The sequence below is a fragment of the Passer domesticus genome, chromosome 6 (assembly GCF_036417665.1).
Source record: "Passer domesticus isolate bPasDom1 chromosome 6, bPasDom1.hap1, whole genome shotgun sequence".
Classification (NCBI taxonomy): Eukaryota; Metazoa; Chordata; class Aves; order Passeriformes; family Passeridae; genus Passer; species Passer domesticus.
The window spans coordinates 26,167,415-26,193,876 of NC_087479.1; the positions used below are offsets into that span (position 1 = coordinate 26,167,415).

At 36.1% G+C, this 26,462-nt stretch overlaps 1 protein-coding gene across 11 annotated transcripts in view; it reads right to left on the bottom strand.

Annotated features, from left to right (window-relative positions):
* The window catches only part of NPAS3 (neuronal PAS domain protein 3), a 591,061-nt gene that overhangs the window by 176,497 nt on the left and 388,102 nt on the right, over positions 1–26,462 (bottom strand). For all 11 annotated transcript variants that reach the window (XM_064423979.1, XM_064423977.1, XM_064423983.1 and 8 more), the window contains one exon: positions 2,754–2,843. In XM_064423979.1, coding sequence (XP_064280049.1) covers positions 2,754–2,843 — 90 coding nt within the window. The remainder of the gene's footprint in view (positions 1–2,753; positions 2,844–26,462) is intronic.

Genomic DNA, 26,462 nt, shown 5'->3' on the forward strand with positions numbered 1-26,462 from the left:
ATTTGTTTTGCACCACTGGCTCTAAATGTTCAGAAAAGAGTAAAATTGACTACCATAACTGTTGTCACCTGCTGAGATTCAATACAAGAACTATTTTCCTTTATCTAGGAGACATAAGATTTTGCTTTGCAAATACAAAATATATTTTACATTATTTCCGTGCATGCTAGTTAAAAAATGAAAACTAAGAAAAAAATAACCAAAACAACACCAAACAAGGATGAAGCCTTGGAGAAATAATGAGACTAGAAAGTAAGACTCCAAAGGCAGCACTTGATGAAGCTATTTCAAATAATACTGTACATCATAATGCCTTTAAGTGCAACACTACCAGGAGTTTCTATATAAATATAAAATTTTGGAGTATCAGCATAGGGTATATTGGGTATATTGATGTTTTTTTCCAGTATAAGAAATAGAAAACCACAGTACCACATAGCACCAACCCAGAAATTCAGAATTCACAAGAATTTTTTGTTTGGTGTGGTGAAAACTGTAGCATTTCCATGTATATTTGAGAAATGGTTCTAGAGATAGACCTGCTAATATTTTTAGCAACTAATAAGTTTTGACTAGTGATTTAGTAGGAAGTAGCTACAGCACTTATTTTAAAATTATTAAGAGACTAGTGATATAATGCTGTACCAAGAGAACAATATACCAAAAATATGTAAATACTGTAGATATTAGAAATACAAAATGTCTCCATAAAGACAGAAGAGAAGAAAAGCAAAAAACTCAGATATTTTAGTAAATCTCAGTATGTTTAATTTATTATTCTATGAAAACCCACAATACTGGTTCTGATTTTTGGTAGTTTTTCTTCAGTACTTTCAGTGGTGAGCACATGAAAATATTTGCCCTGATATTTCCAATATTCTAACATGCAAAGAAAATTGCTTCATTTATCTGAACCCTTTCTTGAAATGCATATGGATCAAGATGGAGTGTAAAGTCTTAACAACATGATTTGAGTTCAGAGTAAGGAGAGATTTATCAACTCTATAGTTTGAAAGACAGTGGCAGAAAATGCTTTTAACAAGAGACTAACATAGGGTTAAAGCCAAATTTTTCTTGAACAGATGATATTTCAGATGGCCACACTATTCCAGATGCATCAATTTCCTTGAAAATCCAATCCATATATGTGCATATGCTGTGCTGGCAGGAGGACTGACTGAAATGGCCAAAACCCAAGAGCTAATATTCTTTTGGCCAGAATAATGCAATTATTATTTTCCTAGCTATCAGTCTAAGCATACAGAGCCATCTGTTATGCAAAGCAAACATACACATCTCAATTACAGAAAATGCAGTTGCCTTGACAGAATTTGGATTACACCACTAACCAGGGCTGTAAAATTTGTTTTAAGCTAGTGTATAATGGATGCCTTTCAGGAGTTTCCTAATTAGCATTTACCTGCTTAAACTAATTATCCATCCTTCTTCTTTACTGGCTTATTAGACTTTGTTGGATACTATGCATAAACCAGATTAATATGAACATAAGACAATAATAAACATTAAAGTTCCAATTCTTTACTGTATTAGCAACATGGTGGTGCACCAATTTCAAAATGTGAGATTCTTGATACTAACTCCCAAACAGATTAAGTCAGGGATTAAAGTCTATTACAAAAAGAGGGACTTTAATGAGAGACAAGAATACTGATATGAGCTAGAAACAGCTCTTGTTTCCATTTCTATCATTGTGTTTGCCAAAGCCAGCACAAAATAACAATTACTGAACTTATTACAGCCAATTGCATGCGTGTTCTTTGAGAATTTAATGAGCCCCTATTCATATTCTCACCTGATAATATTTAAAATCAGTGTTTTTTTGGTCACTAAATATTAATATTTCCCATTTAATTGTTGGTGGGGTCCAGCAAAAAATGACAGTGAGTAGCCTATACAAATAGTTGCTTCCTCATAGCTGTGTGGGTCCCAATTTAAAGTAGCTGAAATAAGTATTATTTCAGGGGTTTTTTCCTCCTCAGGTTGACTGCAGTAGAAGTAGGTGGTCCCTCCCTGAAAATCATCATGCAAAATATTTCTGCTTCATTTCTAAGTGAAAGCAGAACGAAGCTATTCTGGCTAAGCATTTCTGAATGCTGCAGAATCAGGAATAAACATTAACAACTAACTTTTGCCCCACTTCTGTCCTGCCTGTTAATCTTTGAAAACCAGTTGTGAGCAATTAAAGAAAAAAAAATCTCAAACCAAAACCCCCCAAATTATTATATTTTATAAATTCATCTTTTCATATTAGTGAGCATTGGTGAAAGCATCAAAATGTGTCCTTGTTGGAACCCTCCCTGCAAGACATTTTAATGGCCTCTTTCAGCATTTCTTGACTCCAAATGACTCCCTGTCATCGTGTCAGCTCCCTGGATAATGCAGGGTACTCCATAAACATCCAGTAATAGGACACAAGGGAAGTACTATTAGAATGTCCCTTTCCTATCAGGTATAGAGGTTTAAAGTTCAAAAAAACTGAGAAAAGAAACTTCATTTGTTCTCAATAAATTAATAATGATCCTTTGTGGCAAAAAGTTTTCTTATACATCTCAACATTCAATACAATAGACACATTTTTCAGTTGTGTCTCAGGATGAACAGGATGCAACTTTAAACAGCTAATTCAATAATCCATGGAAAACACAGAAGCCAAATTATTATTTCCTTAATAATAATAAACAGAAGAACGCATCATACACACTTATATTCTAGAATTAAAAGCGTGTACTTACTTGGGACAGGCCTAAATAGATGGAGACAGTTTCTGAAATGTACAAAAATTTTCCTTCTTGATTTAGTGCAAATACAAATCCATCCAGGGACTACAGAATAAGAAGAAAAAAAAAGTGAATAGATTAATAAAGAATTACAGACTACAAATAGAAATAGATTCAAACAAAGGTTTCACAGAATAAACTGAGGAAAATATTCTGACTTTTGTGAGAGTGGTTTTAATTTGAATCTTTAAGACAATTCCTTTCTGTTCTGTCTACATACTAATAAACATCATATGAGTCTATTACTAAGTCTGATAAGTATATTACTAAGTTATTTTTCTCCCATGCTTATATCTGCCATATACAGTATAAAATTTATATTGTTTCCTTGATAGAAGAAACATTAAAAAATTAAATGTTCGTTATTTTTCATGGAGAAACAAATATGGGAAACAACCTTCCAATTGAGCAGTGCATATAAAAAATCACCCCCCATTGCTCAGAATCAAAGCAGAGAATTTCCATTTCCAAAAATTCAAAAGGAGAAAATAAAATCCTGCCATCACTCAAATCGCTGTGGACCTCAATAATTTGTAAATTAATTGAGGATTACATACACATGCACGCACATACACTCATATACGCACACACCATTTTCCTTTTGTGAGACAACAAAGCCAATCTGCAGATTACTGTCAAATATGTTTACAGCTTAGGTCTCTAGAAATGCTATGAATTTCATCTGTTTGGTGTAAAAGTCTAGATCAGATTTTTCTTTGACAGGTTCAAGTCTTTGGATGTGGTTTGCAACTTCAAAAACCAAAATACAATTACAGCGATTAATGCATACCTTTTGAAACATGAGTGCAGTTATTAAACAGAGGCCTATATTCTAAACTGACACAGAGTAAATCACTGCACCTCCAGAAGGGAGTATACCTCTATGAATAGAAGCAAATCTTCACTAGGAAGAAAATACCTTCATACACCATCCATGTCTTTACCTCTCTGTCTTTTATGAGGATGATTTTTGGCAAACAATCATAGACTATTGCAAAAGTAAAATCACAAAATTCCAGAAATTAGAAATGCTGAAACAGCTCCAAAAGTATGAAACAGCTCAAATGTTGGGAGGAATAAGGAAAAATCCCAAAAATCCCATCTCAAATATCCCCTTGTGATAAATGAACGTGTAAAAGAAATATTCACTGTAGCATTTGAGAGATTAGCCCGGTTTTGGAAGGAAAAAGCACATAAATTTGACGGAGATACATGATGACAAAATCATATAGTCACTCCTTTGCACATACACAACCATGATTTCTGAGGGATTTAAATATTTTTATTCTTCTGCTTCTTGACTATTTTCTAACAGGCTGCTAGTCAAAAGCTGTCTTTGTCAAAAGTTCACCCCTCTCTGATGTAGTAGGTGGTGGAATTAGTGCAAAATCTGAGTTTTCTAAAAATAATAGACCGTATATTGGAAAACAAACTCTTACTAAAGACACGGCATTAAAAAATACTCTAATTTATATTTATGAATTAATAAAAATGTAAATCTGCATAGATCTCCTTCATGTAAAAACATTTATATTATGCAAGTAATTTATGACCTCTTATAAATCATCATCATTTCTTTCTCAAATTATTAACATCACTTCCTTGAATTTTTAACATCAATAACAGGTGGAAAATTTGGAACAGTTCAAACTTAGATCAATGCCAGGACAATCAAAACCTCTGCACATCTGATCTCTCTCACTATGTACAATCTCTTACTCAGAAAAGTAAATCTTTAAAGGTCTTAGTTAAAGTATTCCTGATTCTCTGTCCTGAGCTCCTTTGAGGAAGCTGGTTTAACCCTCTGTTGAGCTCAGAACCACAGCACTGTCTTCCTGGCTACCTACACAGAACTCCATTCTCCACCAACAAGAAGAAATTGTCCCACTGACTCAGACTAAAGGCCTATGTGCAGCAGTCAGTTTCCCTGGGTGTGACAGTATGTACAGAGATGATTCAGAACAGTGGAATATCCATACTGGCAATGACAAGTCTACCAGAGGTTTCTTGCTAACCCGTTCTTAGCAGTTGGCATGACTGATTTCTTCCTTTTTTGAGGAAAGATGTTTCATAGGTTATTTGTGTATCATATAAAAACAACTTCCCTCTTAGTTTTTTATGAAGCTTTTTGTGGGGCCCCTTTGCTCTGTTACTCAAGAGAATGACGTACAATTTAAGCACATTTATGATCTCATCTGCTTAGCACACTGCATTAGTGTGTAATTATCTGACATATCTGGGCAAAGTTTTCAAAGAGACAGAAAAAATAATTCTCTGAGTCACTGATGTCTTTTCTGAATCTTTTATGCACATCATCTTATTTAGGAATTCAGGCTTAATGAAACACAAGTTTAAAGAAAGCTTTGAGTATCGATTAGGTAGAAATTTTTCACTCTGTAGTTTTGAAATTGTCTGAAACCAGTTTTGCTGGGAAAAATATAAACAAACTATCTCTAGCGGACATAGCTGTTCATGTTCAAAGAAGTTTCAGCCTCCATGGATGAAGTTTGTAAGTCATCAGCAACTGGAAGGGTGTTGAAGTGAGAAATGTTAGTCTTCTTAAGCACTTGCTACTTTTCCTTGCCATTAATTGTGAGTCTCTCCTTTCCTTTAAATAGTGTTACTTTATTAGCTTTACTTGTTTAGTCTTTTTTTCTCTTTCTTTCTGGAAGAATATTACTTACTTTTGCCCCCAAGTTTTACAAGGGAGGTAACTAAGGAGGCAGCACCAAAGGACTGGCAGGGCCAATGCAGCACACCAACACCTTTGGATATGATTAGTCACTTTCTGTGACATAAAATTTGTTCATTAAGCCGGCTGAGACTAATGAGTCATGGTCATTCTTTCTCAATTTCTTTTTCCACCTCTCTGGAGCTATGCTTATGTGCAACTACTGACCAAATTCAGCATTTTGTTCGATAGAACAAAATGAGGAAGTTTATTGAATTGTATTTTGAAAGAGCCACTGATTAACAGCAAATGGACACCTAATTCCTTTCATACCCCAAATACAAAGACCTTAAAACAAAAGCTCCAAGTACTAAGCTCAAGTTCTAATACCTAAGAAAAATGACAATAAAAATAGGAGGAGAAATAGGCATCTTCCAATGCAAGGCAGTTCCTCCCACCAGTATGAAAGGGCTGAGACAGACCACTTTTGTGACAATGTTGTTGTTCCTTTTACAGGTCAAACAGTAGTTCTGAAGGACTGCCTCATTCGTTATTCATAGGTATTATTTATGAATATTTATTATTTAAGTAATGCGTGTTGAAATTTTTCAATTTTTCATAAAGCGTACGTCCTTTGTGCATGCCAAGAGAGCAGCAGACTTCAGAGAAGGTGCAAGACAACATAACACAGATTATGTTATATACTGGAGAAGAGTATGTGAGACCACTGGATACTACATATTCACAAACAATTTTGTTTTAATGAGAAATATCTGGAAGTATTATTCATGTTACTTATGTATAACTAAGAACAAAATAAATGAGAGAAGGGTAGTGGATTGAGTCAGCTTTCAAATATCTCTTTTAAAAGGAGGACCACAGTGCTTTCCAGCCAGAATTTCTGAGCAGTTTCAATGTAGTTCACAGGTAGAAGGATTTCTGTTCTGGACATTCCAGAGTTAACTATAATATAAAAATAGGGTCTGAAAAGGTAACTGGGTTTTTGCAATGTCCTATTTTCATCGAAGGAGAGACCATGAATAGAAGGAAAATTTTCTCGACTTAATTTCTCTTTTTTAAAGAAAATGAAGTTGACTGTCATAAACATACTTCTATCTCATCTAGTGTGGCAGCTGAGAAAGGGTCAGGGTGACCCCAAATGCCAATTTTGAGCACAATCCAATTTAAGGTAGACTGGCAACTTCTTGTTTAAAACTACACTTACTGGCTTTATGCAAAATGTGATTAAAGCTGAAGCTCTCTATTACTTTTGATTTCAGAAAACCATTATGTATTATGCTGTTTCAATCACCACAGGCTACTTTTTAATTTATTTTTTTTTTAACTGCCCCACTGTTTTCAACAGGCGCCAATTAAGATTCTGGGGTCAAAGGGTTAATTACATCTTCTTACCCACTATGTAGAATTTTCTGATTATTAACCAAGGTTGGATTAAGATGAAAAAGAACCGACACAAATGTTAATGCTTGCCCCTCCTCAAGAAGATTTATCATAATACCATGCTGAAATCTATATGCTCTCTTCAAAGCTGTTAAAGAATGAAATCTTGAAGGGAACACTAAAATAAATGCTTTAAAGACATGCAAGTATCTGATTTATTGAACCAGTTTTCTTTTTCCTGAAAAGTGTTCTAAATTAGCCAGGCAGGACTGATACAAATTTTTCTTTGTCACATACGAGGAAGTCAATGTGGTAGACATGAAGGAAGTGAGACTCAGATTTAAAAGTCACTAGCTACAGCACCCCAGAACAATAATGCAAATTATTATAATTTATATCCTCTGACATCAGAATAATACAAAAATGTAAAGCACAGGTTTTTAACCCAAAATACTCACTGCCTTTTATAGTATTTGAAGCATAGTGAGGTTATTTCCTTTCAGGATATGAAACCTAGTGCACCACTTTGACCGAATATGCACTTATGTATAATGCATCATAGTAAATGGATTTATATTTGTCAGAGGAATTTTGTCCCAGCCATTTTTGCATATTCCCACTACAGGCAAATTTAATTCACTGGAGTCTTACTACGGTGTCCTTCTGGAGAATATCCTCATATTTCACACTATCCATGAAGTCCCTAATTCTTTCTAGTGTATTCCAATGCTTCAAAAAACCCTGTTACCCTGACCTAAACTCCAGTTAGAGTGAAGAATTACCAGTAGGCTAGGTTATTTTAATGACAGATTATTTTAAACTAAGCCTTCACCATCTGTTCCACCCCCTAATTATGAATGCAAAAAGGACATATTTCACAATTACATCAGTAAAAAGTAAGATATACATGATTTAAATGCATGCATGTGTTCTTTGTCCAATGCAGCATGCATCTGTGATGCTTTTCTCATTCAGGCTCTGAGCAGGAGTTAGGGGCTGGAGAAGGGAATATTACCCCTGATAAAACAGACTAACTGATATACTAAACTTTTTCCTGGAAAACAGATCATCCTAATTAGAATTTTTCATTCTTATAACATAGAGATATTATAACTGAACCTGAGCATTTATTTAAGGACAACGCCTGTCACCAATTAGACATACAAAATTTGATAACTGCAAAAATATTTCACCCTTTTTAAAAGAGAGGAAGCACTGGATGCAACTGACATTTATGAAAGAACATAGGCCCTCTGTTATAATGTACATACAATTGCGTTATTTATTTATCGATTGAGTCACAACATGGCTTAAAAAATATGACTTACTAAAGAAAGAAACAAAAAAGCAAGTTTCACTTCAATAAGGCAACCATTTGTGGAAGGAGGGTTAAAATGAAATAAAAGGCATAAATGATGGCTAACAAATCTGGTCTCAGTATCCATCTTCTGTGCTCTCATTATTAAGATATCAGAGCAATATCCTCCAGCAACCTCAACAAACATGCAAAAGCATAACTACTTAGGTGGAAAATCTGACCTTGGGCTTTCACAATTAAGTACTATGAGACAATTGGAGTATTGTGCTGGGAAATAGGATTTTACATGGGATACATTTGATACACACGAATAAAAATGAGCAACTGAAGTTTGATCATCTAATGACTTACACAAATCTCTAAAAGCTTTATTTGGCCTCTTCCATCTTTTTAATCCCTTGCAAACAAACAAACAAACCAACCCCAAATAAACAAAACAAAAGCCTAAATAAAAAAAAAAAAATTAAATAGATATAGGAATTATTTCAGCCTTCCTTGGGCTACAAGCTTTTTGCCACTGAGCAAAAATCCCAACATAAAACACATAGAAATCCCAGTTTTCAACTCTCATACTGCTGCCATTTTTTCAATCACAGTCCACCATAACACTTATATGGTTACATGACCATAGACTCCTTGTGAATTAATGACACATACTTGGCAACAAGGCAGCATGCATTTGGCACCAAAACAACTACAGTAAAAGAGATGAGGTAAGGGGACAAACTCAAAGGATGTGGTTAGCACGGACTTTGATGCCAGCTTCCTAATTTGTCATTTTCGTGCTCTTTGCTCGTGTGGTCAGGATGCAATTTATGACAACAAGGGAGTGCCAAAAAATAAATTTGTCAATAATAAGGAGGTCTGCTTTACAGCTCAAAGCCAAGAAATGAAGGAGGAGGAGTAAACTTTACTGATTCCCTTGATGCGTCTTTCGCAGACTTACAGAATAATTATGTTTATACATCCAAACCAGCAAAAACTTGCAGTGGCAGTTTTACTACTTGATTATGAAAAAAACATATGTTATTCCAGAACAGAATGATTGCAAAAGTAGGAAGTGTAGAAGACAAAAGTTTAGAGGCAAGAAAAATATTTAAAGGTGGCAGTCGAGATCTTAAGATGTATTCCCTGGACTGTTCGCTGATAATATATTGACAAGTATCAGAGGTAAGTTTGAGAATCACAGCAAGATTACAGATTTCTAAGTGATGGATATTAAAAAAAAAAAAAAAATCTGAGATTAAGAGTTTGACAATTTTTTGAGTACAAAACCAATAAATGACTTCTAGGAATCTCTACCCCATATACAGAAATATTATTTTGTCTAGAAGGCCATTCTATATTGCTGCATTGTCTCAAACCACCCTGTGAAGTCATGTATTAAAGTACTGAACTTTTATCTTTATGATTTCTGATAAGTTCCTAACCTTCCATTATTTAGGATTCCTAGAGGTCCTAGTGCTGGTTCCAGACCCTTTGGACATGAGATTGTGATTATAATAACTGCATGCTACATAATGCAATCAGGTTTATTTATTTAGGGTGAGACTTGTCATACGGAGATTACATTATGTATCTCTTCCCTTGAGAAAGTGATCACTTTGGGTCAGGATTAAGTGTACGTCTGTGGACTGCCTTTGTCTTGAACACTATGTATTCATAAGTGGTTCCTGCCCTTTGGTGGTACAAATATTACAATCAGCTATGTATTTCTGCACTGAGAGGTGCTGCCCTGAGTAAAATACTTGACAAAGTATGCACCTGCATAAAATTTACTAAATAAGTGCCAAAAGTGAAAAAGTAAGGTGATGCAGCAGCAGGAGCTAAGATACACAGAGCTGGCAGAATGAGGGCTTGAGTCCCCTGACCACACAGCAAGAGATTGTGGGAACCTGATCTGACTGAAACACTGGGCAAGTGGAAGCAAAACTAATTGTGGGAACAATAAGCATTCTTGTGAATGTTATTGTTTCCCAAGCTGCAAATTTAAAGCCCTTTTATGCTACATATAAATATTTCAGTTTCTGTAAACTCAGTTCAAATTGGTCTTTATTCGTTGTGAATTTGCATGTTTGGTTAGCTTTTCTGTCAATCTACACAACCTGACACTATGTGAAAGCAAACAGATAAAGGTAGCTAAATATCAGTTGTCCAAAAACCTAGGTGAATAAACTAAAAGGAAGAATTTTTTATAGAGAGTTAATTTCACTCTTAAAATATTATCTGTGTACTCAAGAGGTACTCAGATGCTGCAGTGATTGATCCTGACAATTGGCTTGCTAGAATTCGACCTCTACCCCAGACCTGAATATGTGTTCTCACTTGCCTCACACAATTTCATGCATATGAAGCAGAGAGGCTGTGTTCAAGGAAGAACAGGATGAGGGGCTTGTGTTTACCATATTTAATCTATTAGATGGCAATACATACAACCAAAATAGATTTGAATGAGAAATTGAGTTGAGTTGACTAGCATATCGTTCTGATTTATGCTCTTCTTGAAAGAAGAACATATTGAGAATTCTTTCCAGACAATGGAATACAGATATAATAAGAACACGGAACATTAAGAATAAATCCATAGTCTACCCAACACAGTGCTGTTTCTAACTGTAACCCTTTAAGATACATGGAAAAAAATAATCAAAAACTCATGTTCTTATCTTCAGCCTCTTATTCCATATTATAAGGCAAAGAAGACAGAATCTGGTCCTAATCTGCTAAGAGTTCCTCCAGCTGTCATTAATCCTTGACCTAATGCAGGAGATCCTTTAGTTATACCCACTCTTCCTCCACCTATGGGAGTGTGGAGCAGTTCCACACACATTCTCTCTGAAGTCTTCCAGGATGCATAGACAGCTGGGCTAAATTAAAACAGCCATTCACTTTTCCACTAAAAACCAGTACACAGAAGCCTGCAGAATTGTTACTGCCTTTTGAATCCCTAATCTTGTGGCTTGAATCCTCGAATCTGGACTGACACAAGTCAGAACGTGCTAGTTACTAGAAGATGGGTTTATTGAGACATGGAAAAAAAAAGGGAGGGGAAAAAAGCCCACAAAACTATAACCCCCTTAGGTTTGTATTTTGAAATGATGCTTGCAGCTCTGAAGATTGTTTAATCTACTCTGCATGTCTTTCTCTACTTACCCCACTAACAGCATTCAAATACATAGTTAGGTTTTTTTCCAAATTTAACAGAGGTCTTAGAGAAATTCCTGCAGGTTTAGAGAAAATTGATTTAAAATTGAGATGAGACCTCTGAGACCCTTTGCAGCAGTAAAAGCTGGACTATGAGTTTCTATTATACATCATGGAACAGAGACCTTTCAAATGTCCTGATCACTGAAAAATACTCAGGTTACACTGTCTGAAGGCACAAAAATCAGTACAAGACAGGATGCAAATCTATACAAAACTATGCTGTGCTATTCTGGTTCTCACAGAAGCTTAGATTTCCATTCACTTAGCTGTGCAAGGAATACAGGAACCCTGACACTACATGGGACAAACAAATTTCCGAAACAAATTGGATATTTCATAAATAATAAAAATAGTTCAAAATCTTCCCCTAAAATAATTATCCACAACATCAACATTCTTCACAGTAAAGCAGGTATCTTTATGCTGGGTTGCAATACTTTGTACAAGGGTTTTGAGCTTACAGTGCTTCAGTCCAGAAGTACATTTCACACAAAAGTGGGAAATGCACATTTATGTGAAATCAATTATTGTGAGGGAACTGGAGGTCTGGTCCTGAATGAATGTGAGGAAATCAACTCAGTTTGCCACTACAAAACACTATTGCTTTGTTGACCTTCCACTTCTGTTTCACAGCTGGAATATGAGACCAGGTGAGAAGACAGTATGTAGGTTTGCCTTCAACAGGTCTCTAATCTCACCCTAGGCTATGAAGAAATACTGTGTTTCTCCCTCCCTCCCTCCCTCCCTCCCTCCCTCCCTCCCTCCCTCCCTCCCTCCCTCCCTCCCTTTTTTTTTTTTCCCAAGCTCACCTCTAATGCCTGTGTTGATAAAGATAAGTATGGATTTTGCTGTTTACCAACTCATTGCATAAATTCAAGCATATCAACAGCACAGAGCAGCTCTTCCAATGAAAAAGGTTTATATTCTTTGTAAAATACAAGCTAATATATTACAGTGGCACCTCTGACTGCTGTGATAATTAAGGGTCTGTTTGTATTTCCATAATAAAATCCTATTCTCTAGCGTGGGGACTGGTAAGTGAGTTATGATTTGTCCAGAAGCCAGAAACACAAGGTTTCAACTAATAATATCTTTTTTCCTTTTAGAGACAGAAAATGTTCATCTGTATTTTTACACAGGGTTTTAGTGTGCAGACAAATTATTATGCTATTCCCTTAAGGGGTGCCCTGGATCAGCTGCAGCAGCTGCAGCATAAAGTATCAGTAACCTGCTCATCAAAGGGTGCTCAAGACTTCCTTAAAAGTGCGGAGTACAGTAGCTGTTGTTGTGCCAATAATCCACAACACTGCATTATCTAAAGAGCCCTGAATAAGTCTTGACATCACCAGTCCTAACGCTATTTAGTGCACCTGTCAAAAATCTATATGCTGTATTGTGTGTCCCAAGTAGGTACTGACATGATTGCTCTCCTCTGTTACTATCTGATTCACTCCAATTCTGGTAAGAGACCTGAAGCTTAGTCTCTCTCTAGTATGACTGTGGTAAAAAGTGCCTCCATAAATAAAAGTGATGAAAGTAAACTCCTCCTCTTGCCAAATCAAATGTTAGCACCATTTTCCTGTTATTCAGAATCACCCAGAGAAAACCAAGGAAACACTTCTAAATTCTTATTATGATGCTTTATACATAGAGTGTTTAAAATGTGAGTGTAGCATCCCAGCTTTTTTGCTTTCACTGTGATGTTTTTCTTCTTTCTGCTGTCATACATTTCAAGATCAGCATTGTTGGAATTAAATTCTCCCTCAGAAGTTTCCTGCACCAATTCTGCAATGAAGACACCCACTGATATCACAAACTAGTATTAAAATTACTAAAGAAATATCATATAACACAACAAAGTTCCATATATTTGCAGTTGTCTCCTGTCTTCAGAGCTGTCTACTTTTAGACCTTAAGCAATAACATACATGTTCTTCACCTTTTCTCCATCTTTTTCCCTTTCTTTAAATCACTGAAAAACTACATTGAGCCAAAATCAAATAGAAGCATAGAGTGGTTTGGGCTGGAAGGGACCTTTAAAGACCATCTATCTCCAGCCTCCCTGAAATGAACAGGGACATCAAATAGATCAGGTTGCTCAAATCCCTGTCCAACCTGACTTTGAATGTTTCCAGGGATGGGACATTCATAACTTCTCTGGGCAACCTGTGCCAGTGTTTCATTACCCTCATCATAAAAAATTTCTTCCTCATATCTACTCTGAATCTACCCTATTTTAATTTAAAACTATTACCCCTATTCCTGTCAAACTGCACTGCCAGTATCTTTTATGCTGCCATGTGAATGTCTTTGCAGCTCAGATTTTGTTCCATTGCCATGCCCAAATGAACATGCTGCCTGCCACAGCACACAGAAGTGGTATAGATAGACTTCTGCATGTAAATTTGCCATTTTAATTGGCATAAACCCCTCCAACTTAAAATAAATAAATTTAAGTGGTCATGCTTTAATGAGTTCCGACATATATATGAATTTCTTCAATCTGTTTTCAGTCACTATAGTGAAAAAGAAATGGTATTTTATAAGTCATTCCCTGACTCTGGTTTCAAACCAGATGGGAAAGAGCAGAAGCACACACACACAAGATAACTGCAACAGAAATATAACCAAATGTTTTCCACATCTGAGAAGATTGTTTGAGTTCTGACTAGGGTTTAAAATCTAAACAGTTTTTTCAGCCTAGTTACAGTCCTTAGCAGGATTACGATTCAGCTTGAGGAGATTTCCTGGCATACTTAAGTCTGGGTTTATTTCTAAATTAAAATTTTAATGGAAAATAAAATAAACTCACTAGAGTGCTTAGAAATTCAGAACACTTTTTGACCCCTACAAGACGGACATTAATGGCATATGAAACTTTAAATCATCCTTGTTTCAAACTGCAATATATCTTGCAATATATTTATACCTAAACCTTGTCGGAATCAAGCTCTCCCTCACAGGCTTCCTATGCCATTTCCCAATCCTTCAATGAAGTTGCTATGCCACCCACTGATATCAAAAACTAGTAAGACAATTAATAAAAAAATCATATATACAATAAATGTAGAACTAGAATTTCCAGTAGGGAATGAAAAAGGAAAGAAAAAAATCTGTCAAAATCAGTTTTGGAAAGCAAACAGAAAGTATGTACATACAACAACTATTTCAAATTAGTGTCCCAAATTTACATATCAGATTCTACCTACAGCCAACTCCTAAAAAAATCTCTTACTGAGTAATCTCACTCTGTTGACAGGAAAACCTAATTCACTGCAGAATTAGTGTTTCCAAAACCACTCTTTAATGGCAATCTGAAACCAAACCAAACCAAACCTAAAGTCTTGAAGAATTTGCAATATATTGCCTTTATTCCAAATAAAAGAGGATTCTATTAACTTTTAAATACATTCAATAAGATGTGCAGATAACTGTAAGTCTACAGGCTTTGAAGATAAAATAGATTAGACAAAAAACCCTGAGTGTAGTTTAAAATATGTGGATGGCAAATCCATTGCACACAGATTGGAAAGCATTTCTGTTTATCTGTAAAGGTAAACGGAAAGATTTTTGTTATTTTTAAAACAGAAATTTAAGCTGTATAAACATTGTAAAATTAGATTTGCAAAGCCACAGAAAAGAATTTAAATGCACAGAATAAAAAGAAATCCCAGAATTTAGGGTGAAACTTTATTACGCAAAGGGAATTTCCAGAGACTAACTACTGATACAAAGTACAGACATACCAGATTTGAAGCAAAGCTGCACAATTCTATCAATATTTTGTGTCTCATATATGAACTTGTACTACTTTCTCTGACCTACAATAATTACAGTCTGCAGATAATAAGTGATTAATTCCAAAAATCACGATTATCCAACTCCTTAAAAGCTCTTTCTTATCACTCACTGAAATGTTATGCTTCTATACAAATGATATCATAAACTGCTGTTGCAAATACCACAGCTTCAAATCACATTTATTATTTGCAAATGCTTGTTGAACACAGCAGGTGGCAAAATGATTTAACATCATGAACAAATACATATGGTTGCTTGAGCCCCAGTTTTAGAGTAGATAAACCTATTTTCTGGTCCTACATTTAATGGACTAGAAACAAGGAATATGCAGCTAAACCATTGTACGTATTCCGGCAACTCACTACTTCAAATGAACTTTCCCATATGAACTATTGTGCTTGAAACAACTTAAAAACAAATCATAGATCTCACATATTCAATGACTGGCTCATCTGCAATATTTCCTCTTACAGTTTTCAGGGAGGATTATGCATTATGGAAAAGAAAATGCAAAGGTAAAAGCAAGTGTTATGTAGTCTAAAATCAATAGACAGAGAGAGGACATTAACCAAGAGGCTAATAAAAAGATGCTGCCCTAGACAGTACCATAAAGAGCCCTGATATATTTTTCTCTTCAGAAATACTATTCCTTATGCCAATTTTCCCTTAGCACTGCAGTAGTTTCTCTGTGTATATACACGTCATCTTATTTTTTTGTCTTGTTCCAATTTTATGTTTGCATTTTATTTTCTCATTTCCTTCCTGCTACTCCCCTGTTTCTCTTTACTGGCTTGATGTTTACACAGACCTTTACTAGAATTGCAGGGTTTGGAGAGATCCCATTTTTCTTCTTTGTTGTAATGCCCACAGTTTTCTTCCCAGAGAAAAGATAAGTTTACCCAGAAAATAAAAAGCTAATACAACCTTTTGCTCATCAACAAAGTATGTCTTGCCGCAGCCAGGAATAAGTTAATAAAACAAGGAAAAAGCTTAGTGGCTTAAAGAAAAAAAAAAAAAAAAAGCACACCTCCTTGGGGTTATGAACGAACAATGTTGTTTTTTCTTCCCAGCGTGCAAGGATTTAATTAAGTGATAACAGTCACCTTGGGGTGGCTGCACAAGGCAATAATATCTGGGTGAAGAAAAATGCTGAAGAGAGTTGAGTACAGTCAATTTATCTTCAGAGAAGGCAATAAATGAACAAAGCATAGGTATTTGGCTGATTGTTTTGGAATGTTTCCATTACTGATAAACATCAAAATAAAAGGACAAAGATTTGGTATTTTCAGTATCTGAAATGCATTAAATACAGAAAGAAACGAAGGAATAAATCACTGTGAGGTCATATCCTAGAGTTCTAATTGCAAATGGTTTGGTAATTATTCAAGCTAAACATAGAACAAGGGAATTTTAATGTTGACACAAAGGATAGAAATACAGCTGAGATGTGTATTTATAGCAAACACAAAACACTGTATGAATTTCACTCTGGAGAAAAAAAATGGTAAGTGTAGATGGAATGAAGTGATATATATTACACAAATATATGCAACTTTGCAGCCAGCAACCCAAATTCAAGGATTTAAAAATATGTTTGTGGGAGCTCGTCAGGAAACAAACAGCAAGCTCAATTATCTGTAAGCCTATGTTCTGCCACCCCCATATGCAGAGAAAGAGATGTGTGAAAAAGAGCAACATGAAACAGAGAAGAAAGACTACCAGAGAGAAACATTCTCCTTTACCACAAAGCTGTTAGCAATTTGTTTTACATTACTTGCAACATAGGGTTTGAAAGGAATACATGGGCTGTCCTTAGGGAGTGTGATTTGTTTAAAGGATTCTGAAAGCTATGTAACCAGTATTTCCAGTAACAGTACTGAGTCTTCCAAAACTCAGCACAACTCTTAATACAGCTACAATAGTTCTTAGGCAGCAGCATATTTGGCCAAACAGGCACAAATCACACTAATATGTATATGGGAGAAACAGAACAAACATGCCAATAATCTTGGGAATTCATCACATTCCTTTATCCCTCTCAAATTGGAAAATCTCATATTCACTTCAGTTTTGATCCTTTTCCTGAATCTGTCTTCAGCAATGAGGGAATTGATAGTTATTTCCTTGAGTTTACAACCAGTTTAAATACTCCTCACCCACATACGTCTGCATGGAGAGGAGGAAATCTACAGACAATTGTTTTTTAACTATGTGGGCAGATGCTGTTTCAAAGAGAAGAAAAGTCAATAATAAATGGCTTACACAGCGTCCTGAGATAAAAAACATGAGATATGCATGTGTTTGTGAGACAATGTGAGAGCAGGACAGAGTCTGAAGGAAAAATATCAATTTCTGAATAAAAAACATAAAACATTTTCAACATGAACATAAACCTTAGAACAAATTTCACTAAGTTGTGTCATTATGACTTCTAGGTATGTTCAGCTAAAGTATTTAAATAAACACTGCTTATCAGGGCCCATGTTTTTAAGGTCCTGTACGTAAGATCTACATTAACAGCTGGTTACTTTCCTTTTAAAAGCAATATATTCTATAAAACACTTTATGAACTACATACATGCATACGTTTCTCAAGTGTAGGAAGCCAAAGGTTTATCACTATTGCCCTTGGTAACATCACACATTTATCCCAGTTAAAACTACAAATTTATAGATTCTTGCCAAGACACAAGGGAAAAACTTGCATAATACAGAGACCAAGGTTCCTCTTTCCAGTTATAATGGATGTTCTGCACAGTCCCAGAGAAGGGTCAAACAGGTTTTTGAACACCAGGTTTTAGAACTAGAAATATGGACTAAAAACCTGACTTCCCTGAATAAAACGTGTTCAGCAAATGCCTCCATTTATGATGTGGCATTAGCTACATGATCAGAGTGCAGGTCTTAGAATTAGAATACAATATCCATCTCGTGCATGAGATTACAAACTGAGTGCTCTACACATTTAGCTATTTTCTTTTTTCCTCTTTTTTTTTATCTTTTTTTTTAATGATTATTGGAAATTAATAAGATCTTATAATGTGAAACTTTGAGAGGTTTGTTCAACTATTGCTTCAGCATCTCCTCCACTAATTCAGAATATTCACCTGTTTTGAGGTACTGATCAAGCTGAGCCAGATCAAGATCACATCTCTGGGTCCTCCTTCCTGCTTTCAGAATACAGTGCACTTCTCATGAATACGAAGGGTTAAAACCTTGGAGTCAATTCCAGCATGTGTTGGAAGGACATGAATTTGATGGATTTGAGGGATGGACAGAAGGAAGATTTGAAGGTCTAACAAAAATACTAGAAAAAACCTAATGATAGGGAGTAAATCTCACAATGGCAGGAACAAGCTAAAGCTCACTTGTAGTTACAGAAAACATAACAGAAAATGAGAAAATATAATTACTATAAAGGACAGAATGAGGAAAAAAGGGGAATAGAACAACAGGCATTGAAAAGAGAAAAGAAGGACCAAAAATCTGCAAGAGAAAGTGAGTTTAAGGGAAGATTGAAGAAAAAGAGGAAGACAACTACTAAGTTGCACTTCTAGTAAATAATTTCACAGAATAAATGCCAACCCGTTGCAGACTTTTGTGTGATTATAAAGCTATGGCATCCAGAAATTATTTGGTACTTCAAAAAGCCCACAGATAATATCATCTCCAGAGCAGCTTACATGGCCAGTGCACAAGTCAGGACAAATAGAGATTTGGCAATGTTTGAACTGAAGCATATATAAAGAAGGACAATTTATTTTCTTCTGAAGCATCTTTCCCAAACTTTTAATGTTACTTACCTATTCTTGCCACGGATACCTTTTATTCCTTGCTTACAAAGATTGATACTGTGTCTAAAAGTGTGTGCGAAAAATGGCAGACTTCACAAAATGGTAAATTTTTCCACATCTTCTTGAACATACCTGTGCAACATTTAATTCTTTCTCTTAGAAATTGCTTCAGACTTTCTGCAGCAATTTAGAAAAACTGCTCAAACTGTTTAGCTGTGTGAACCTGTTCAGTTGGCAGTCAAAGGCACAGCCTTGAAAAAATGGTTGTATGCAAATCAAGAGCAAAAATCTTACAGTACTCTGCTCTTACAGTGGTCAACACTGGACAGCTCTCAGCAGAAATACAAAGTCATTCAGCATGAAAATCTGCTGTCACAGAACAAACCCTTTCCCCTTACAAATATCTCAAGAAATACTACTAAAGGAAACCCTTAGAAGTAATAAAAAAGAAAGGAAAAAAAGTTGTCGTCTTGGGTAAGACAAATGCTTTCCCATTTATATTAATATCAGTCTAAGAAATTTAGCACATGATGATGTATATATATATGTGTGTGTGTGTATGTATATATCACCAATGTGAAAATTTATTGGAGTGTCAACTTCAGCTGAAGACATTCAACTATCCTACTAACTTCTCCATACCATCACTGTTTATTCTTAATGATGCAGTATCTGAAAAGCCAGTGTCAGAGCATCTTGAGTGTATATTGTCATTTAATTCTATATTTAACCAATCAGCCAAACATCTTATATCTAATTTAGAACTTTCAAAATTTATATCAGTATAACTTTTATTTTTCTTCTAGAAATCTGTTTATTGTAAAAAAAAGTTTAAGCTTGCCTCTACCCACATATTTCTCTGTGTGGGATCTAGATCTGTAAAGATCCACAGACCTGTCCACTAGTGCAAAACAAACATTCCAGTAACTGTATTCATATAGTCCATTTTTTCTACATATCTAGTATGTAATATTTACTATTTTTTATTAAAGTGAGCTTTACACTCTATCTTAGTAAGAAACTTAGTGCATATAAACTGTGAAAATTTATCACTACTAAAATCTTGATTATTAATAAACATTATTTCAGACTGTTAGATAAGTATATAAACAATCTATAGAAATAAACAGATGCAGGACTACTTGCTTTACTCAGTTACTCCCGTGGATGTTCAGGAGGACATTACACAAAATTAGTTAACCAGGGCAAAACTGATGCAATTTGAAAAGGATTTATTATTGAGGAGCTCTATTGCCTTTTGACATTGCTGCACAATTTGTTAGAAAATGTTTTCCTGGGTAAAATGATGAAGGTTACATTTCCCTAAAATGGATTCAGCCTGCTCACCTAGCTTATCATAAGTATTCAATGGGAACAGTAGATGTCAATCTGCTAATATAACAAAATAAATATGATGGAATTTTGGAGAGACGTCTGGTAATTGCACATAAGATGCATGTGCTATTGAGTATCTGATAACACTAGTGAGAAACTTGAGGAATATTTTTTTTCCAAGCAATCAGGTTGTATCAATTACCTGGAAATAATCCTCAACTCATGCTGAGAATGAGCCAGAAGGAAGATTTTCCTTTTCATCATCTTACTATGTTGGTGTAGTTTGGTAGTATCTTCCCAAACTACAAAGATTAACTAAAAAAATATTGATCAATATAGAAGAAAATTAATTTTGGAACATATTACTACAAAGTATAACTTTCTGGAATATATTACTGCAAAGTACAACATTGAGTAAAAGTATGTGTTTTTAATAATTTTTTTCTTCGCAAACAACCCCATGCAATGCTACAGACTTGGTGATGGGTGGCTGAAGAGTGGCCAAGCAGAAAAGGACCTGGGAGTGCTGGTCAACAGCCAGCTGGACACACACCAGAAGGCTGCTCAGGTGGCCAAGAGGGCCAATGGCATCTTGGTTTGTATCAAAACCAGTGTGGCCAGCAGGACCAGGTGTGGTGGTTTGAGCCTGGCTGGAGGTCAGACACCCACCAATGCTGTTCTGTCACTTCCCTCCTCTTCCCTTCCCTTCCCTTCCCTCTTTCTCCTCCCTCCCTGGACAGGGAAGAGAAAATATAACAAAGGGCTTATGAGTTGGGATAAGGGCAGGGAGATGTCATTCACCAATTACCATCACAGGCAAAACAGGGAAATTAAATGAATTATTACAAATCAAAATGAGAACAGGATAATGAGAAGTAGGACACTTCCTCCCATCCCTCCCTTCTTCCTGGGCTTAACTTTATTCCTGATTCTCTACCTACTTGCTCCCGGTGATGCAGGGACTCAAAGAATGGGGGGTATGGTCAGTTCATCACATTGTTTCTGCCATTGCCTTCTCCTCAGGAAGAAGAATCCTTTCCCTGCTCCAGCATGGGGTCCATCACACAGGAGACAAGCCTCCACAAACTTCTTCAATAATGAGACCTTCCCATGTGCTGCAGTTCTTTGCAAACTGCTCAAGCATGGTACCCTTTTCACACAGGTCTTTAGGTCCCTGTCAAGAACCTGCTCCATTTTGGGCTTCCCACAAGGACAGAACCTTCTTTCAGGCATCCATCTTCTCTGGCATGGGGCTACTCCAGGGGCTGCAGGTGGGTCTCTGCTGCACCATGGCTTTCTGGAGAAAAGGAAGCTCATGGGGGCCCTTTATCGCCCTCCACAAATACCTGAAAGGAGGCTGCAGCCAGGTGGGGGTCAGGCTCATCTCCCAGGCAAATGGCAACAGGGCAAGAGGAAAGGGCCTCAAGATGTTCCAGAGGAGGTTCATGTCAGACATCAGGAAAATTTTTTCACTGAAAGGGTAATTAAGCATTGGAATGGGCTGCCCAGGGGAGTGATGGGAGTCACCATCCTTAGAAGTGTTCAATTTCCAGGGATGGTGAAATGACTGGACATGGCACTTAGTGCCATGATTTAGTTGATATGGTGGCGTTTTCACCAATCAAAGGCTGGATTAAATAGATCCTGGAAGTGTTTCCCAAACTTAATTATTCTATTTTTTTAATCTTAGAAATTTTACATTTTTTAATTTATGCAGTAGAATACATTGCATTATACAGGCAAGATTTTAGACTTGTAATTTCTTTGGTATCAGCTGCAGGCTGAATTTCTGGGAAAAATCAGTCCAATTAGTTTCATTATTCTCAAGAGTGTGGTAGGGAGACAATTAAATTCCAATACTAAAAAAAAAAATCTATGATCTTTCTTTTAAACTGTTCTGTTCGAATCTGCTCTCATTTTACCAATTTCTGATGTCTTGAGTAAAACTCCAGTTTACAAGTCTTGTAGAATTTCTAGCTAACAACAACAACGACAAAAAATATCTTAATGATTCCATTTAAACACACAGAACTACTGCTAGAGACTGCTGGCATATGACCAGATCTTGCATGTTCACCTCTAATTTTCACTAGGTCAGTGGTATGTCTCCATCAGAACTAACACCTGGCACTTGCCTCAACATGCCTTCCAGTGATCTGGGAAGAAGAACCTGTCATGTCTAAGTAGGACAGATGCATGAATCAGGTTCTGTGTAAGAGAAACAGAATGATGCAAAGAACTGCAGAGGACTGGGCAGGGAATGGAATCCCTTGACTAATGGAAAGACACCCTAAGAATAAGTATACAAATGACTCTAGGATTAATTAATCTAGGAGCCAAAAAGATTTGGGCTTCTTTCATAATCTGAGAAAAGAGCTTCAAATCACCTGGTCCATATTTAGAGGGTTCTGAATCTTTTATATGACCCAACATGACAAGAAAGGAGTTAAGCAAGTGGAGCTAGATCTGTTAAGTACCTAGGATGCAGGTAGAAGACCAGGGCTGGTAAAAAGAATGGAAATGGAGTTTGTGAGAAATGCTGACCGGCTGAACAAGCAAGTGTGAGGCACTGGGAATATGAATATTGGAAATGGGAGAGAAGACTACAATAGATAGGCTAGATTGTTTAGGCATCATGAAATAGAACTGAGACATATTTTCCCACTATAGCAGATTTCTTTCCAAAAATTGGAATGGCTCCCACAAATTCCAGTTGAAACCGTTCTTGATATCAGCAAAGCTAGGAAGCATATTGGCAAATGTTAGCACCATAAAATATTCTAAGCCATAAGGGACCCATAAGGATCATTGTGTCTAACTCCTGATTACACACAGGGTAACCTGGAAGTTAAACCGTATATCTGCAAGAGTTGATGAAACATTTGAACACCAACAAGCTTGGTCATTACCACTTCCCTGGGGATCTTGTTCCAGTGATTGGCCACTCTGTCTGTGAATTTTTCCCTAATATCCAGGCTTCTCATGCTAGACCACACAGAAAATTATAATTTATTTAATTACCCTGCTCAAATGGCAAAAATACATGTAATTATCCTAAAACTACACAACTTCCAATAAACTATGTTGGCTTCAGCAAGACTTGCTGACTTTTCCATTTTTATTAGTAGATCATAAGAAATTACATCCAGAACAACACAAAAAGAAAAGCATTAAGACTGTAAAGTTGAGGGCTGCAAAGTAAAAAAGCATTCCACTGGAGCTCCTGCCTCATTTATTGCATGTAATAGATAAAGCTGCTTTAATGAACAGCTATTTGGTATTTTGTTTTCTTCTCAGTCTTCAGTGTGTGGCCATAGGCCTTATTTACTGCATTCTATGCAAACCATTCTCTGAAGACAGAATTGCAAGCTTCCATGTGGGTTTTTCCATGATGCTCATCACTACATCATCTGAGTGCTTCATAGACATTAATTTATTTTTCAAAATTACCTTGTAAAGCTGTAGAGTAAGAGAGAAGATGTAGCCCCTAACAGTGCCCACATCATTATTGTCACTGATCGATGCTGAACACAACAATTATCTTCACTAGATAAGGATCCTAATTTCACAAGTATTAATTGGATATCCGACAAAAGGAAATACAAACCAGGGTATATAAGACTGAAGGACAGGCTAAAGTTCTGTACCAACAAAACTATTAGATGGCCAAAAGTCCAACAACAGTAAAAATACCTTTAAGGTATTTTAAGGGTAAATATACACCCATGTTTTTTTTTTTAATTCCAGCTGCCTGATATCAGGCAAATAAGGCTGTTCCCATTAACTGGGGGCAACATCAGAAAAACTTAAGTTCTACAACATCAGTGCTGTAGATTAGTGAGATTTAAATCTTTTAAATCTTTTCTCTTAAGCAACTGGGTGATGCTCTGGAGAAGTTTTGCATGAATTCTAATTCTAACCTGTCAGCCGTCTTCATGAAAGGAGTGAGACATTCCTGACTGCAGAACTGGAAAATGTTCCAGCTATACCAACCTACGTTCATCTGTAAAAAGCAAATATGCATGGATGTGTGTGTTTGTGAAAATTACAGAGTCAAGAGGGAGCAAGTTCCTCACCATTGTGAATAAAGAGTAAAACTATAACTTACTTGCCAAAGTAATATGTGAGTGACGATGGATTCCCTACATGGCAAATGGTGTCACAGCCTGAATACCTGAAAGGATGAGGGTCAAACAGGAGGTCCCAGATGCCAGTCCACACTATTAAGGGATTTAAAAGCAGCAGGGACCAGTTAAAATCAGTCTCCCACCTTTAGGAATCAAATGCAGCTAAATGGATAGTGGGCTTAATACTATATTAACTTCAGAGAACTTCAGAGAACTTCAGAGAAAACATGCTGCTAAATACTATATAAACTTCTAGAATCTGACTAGGAACACTGAACACCCAACTCCACAGAACCCAGCTCCAAGAACTACTGCTTGTGTGACTACTTTAGGGCAATAAATAAGAAAACAACAGCACTAGTTATGCACTGATTGAGAACTAGTGAATTGAAGCTTTATGTAGTAGGCGGTGATAAAAATTTTCTTTTTCTCATGTTATCTATTAATATTTGTGACTCTAAGCAGTCACCAAGAGCTTGCTAGAGGTTTTCAGAGCTATCCCCAAGTACACTCCAGCCTTATCTTCACATTTCTTGTCCTAGTCATACCAAGAGGCAGAATACTGAACAGTGTAAATACTGATGCCAACAAACTTGATATAATCTGGAATACATTTCATTTTTTACAGAAGCCTAGATAACATATTCTTCTCAGTAGACACAGGTATATTTCTACAGAAGCTGGACAAAATTTTGATAGTGCCTTAAATAATAGCCCTTTGTTATTTGCAACATTCACTTTTCTTCTGGTAAACTGTGAGAACAGAGATATTCAGCCACAGAGTTCAACTGTCCAACAGCTTCTTTATTTGGAGCTACACATTTATACATAGTGAATTTGAAGGAGTGAAAAATTGCCTTGCAGGAAAGGCAATTTTTGTAAGCAACGTTCACGTCACATCTGGGGTTTATTAAGGATAACCTCTGAATATAAGGACTTAGGGGAAAAATTAGCAATGGATAGAGTAACTTAGATCTACCTAATCTGACATTTCCTGCACTTCCTGCAAAGTATTTACTACAGGCTATTTGGTGGACAAAACGCCAGACTAACTGGACAGCAGGTCTGACTCAAAATAGCAACAGATATTGCTGTTGTATACATACTATACACAAGGAAAAAAAAAACCAAAGAAACAACACATTACAGAAACAGCAAAGGTATCAAAAATCAGAATCTACTGAAAACATGACAACAACAAAAGACTTGTACTTTAAGAGTGTGCAGACCTTGTGCTGGCTTGATGCAGAGGGGTGAATTTCACCCTTAGATGGTTGGCCTTCTCACTACAAGAGTTTCCAATAGAAAAGATAAATGCTAAAGAGAAGACAGAAGAAAAAAAACTTACTGTTCTCTAACTTGTAACTCATTTGCTTCCTCACTTTTATATATACTCATAATACAGACATATATATAGAATAAAAGAGAGAAATCAAAGTATGCTCACTCATAAAGACTTGCTGTCTTTGACAGATTAAAAAAATCTTCAAGGCACTGCTTCTGCATTCAAAGAACTAACATTGTGCAAATTACTGGGAAGAAAGAATAACTAAACTCATCTAGCAGCTCAGTTTAAAGATGTCATGCTGCTTTATCCCTATCATTAAGAGACTTATTTTAGTGTCTTTAACTATTAAGCTTTAACTTTTTTCAGCATCCTCACGCTGCCCCTTGACTCATAGACAGATTTACCTATGTTATTTTGAGGGGTTATTGCTTCTTCAACTGACTGCCTGGAGGGTTTCCAATATTCTGCAGTAAACTGTTGCTAGATTTTCCATTATCACTAATCAGCAAGATAAATGCAGTCAGAAGGACAGAACATTTCTGTGGTTAAAGCTATTTCTTTTCAAAAAACTAGGGGAGTGTTTGCTATTCAAATCTTCTGTTGGCCCTACAGTGTCAGCATTAATTTACTGGGATTATTACCATGTGCAAAATAATGTTTTGGCCTGGATAAACTTAATTGGTGCTTTTCTTTTCTTTTAGGTTCCTTTAAGAGAAGAAATT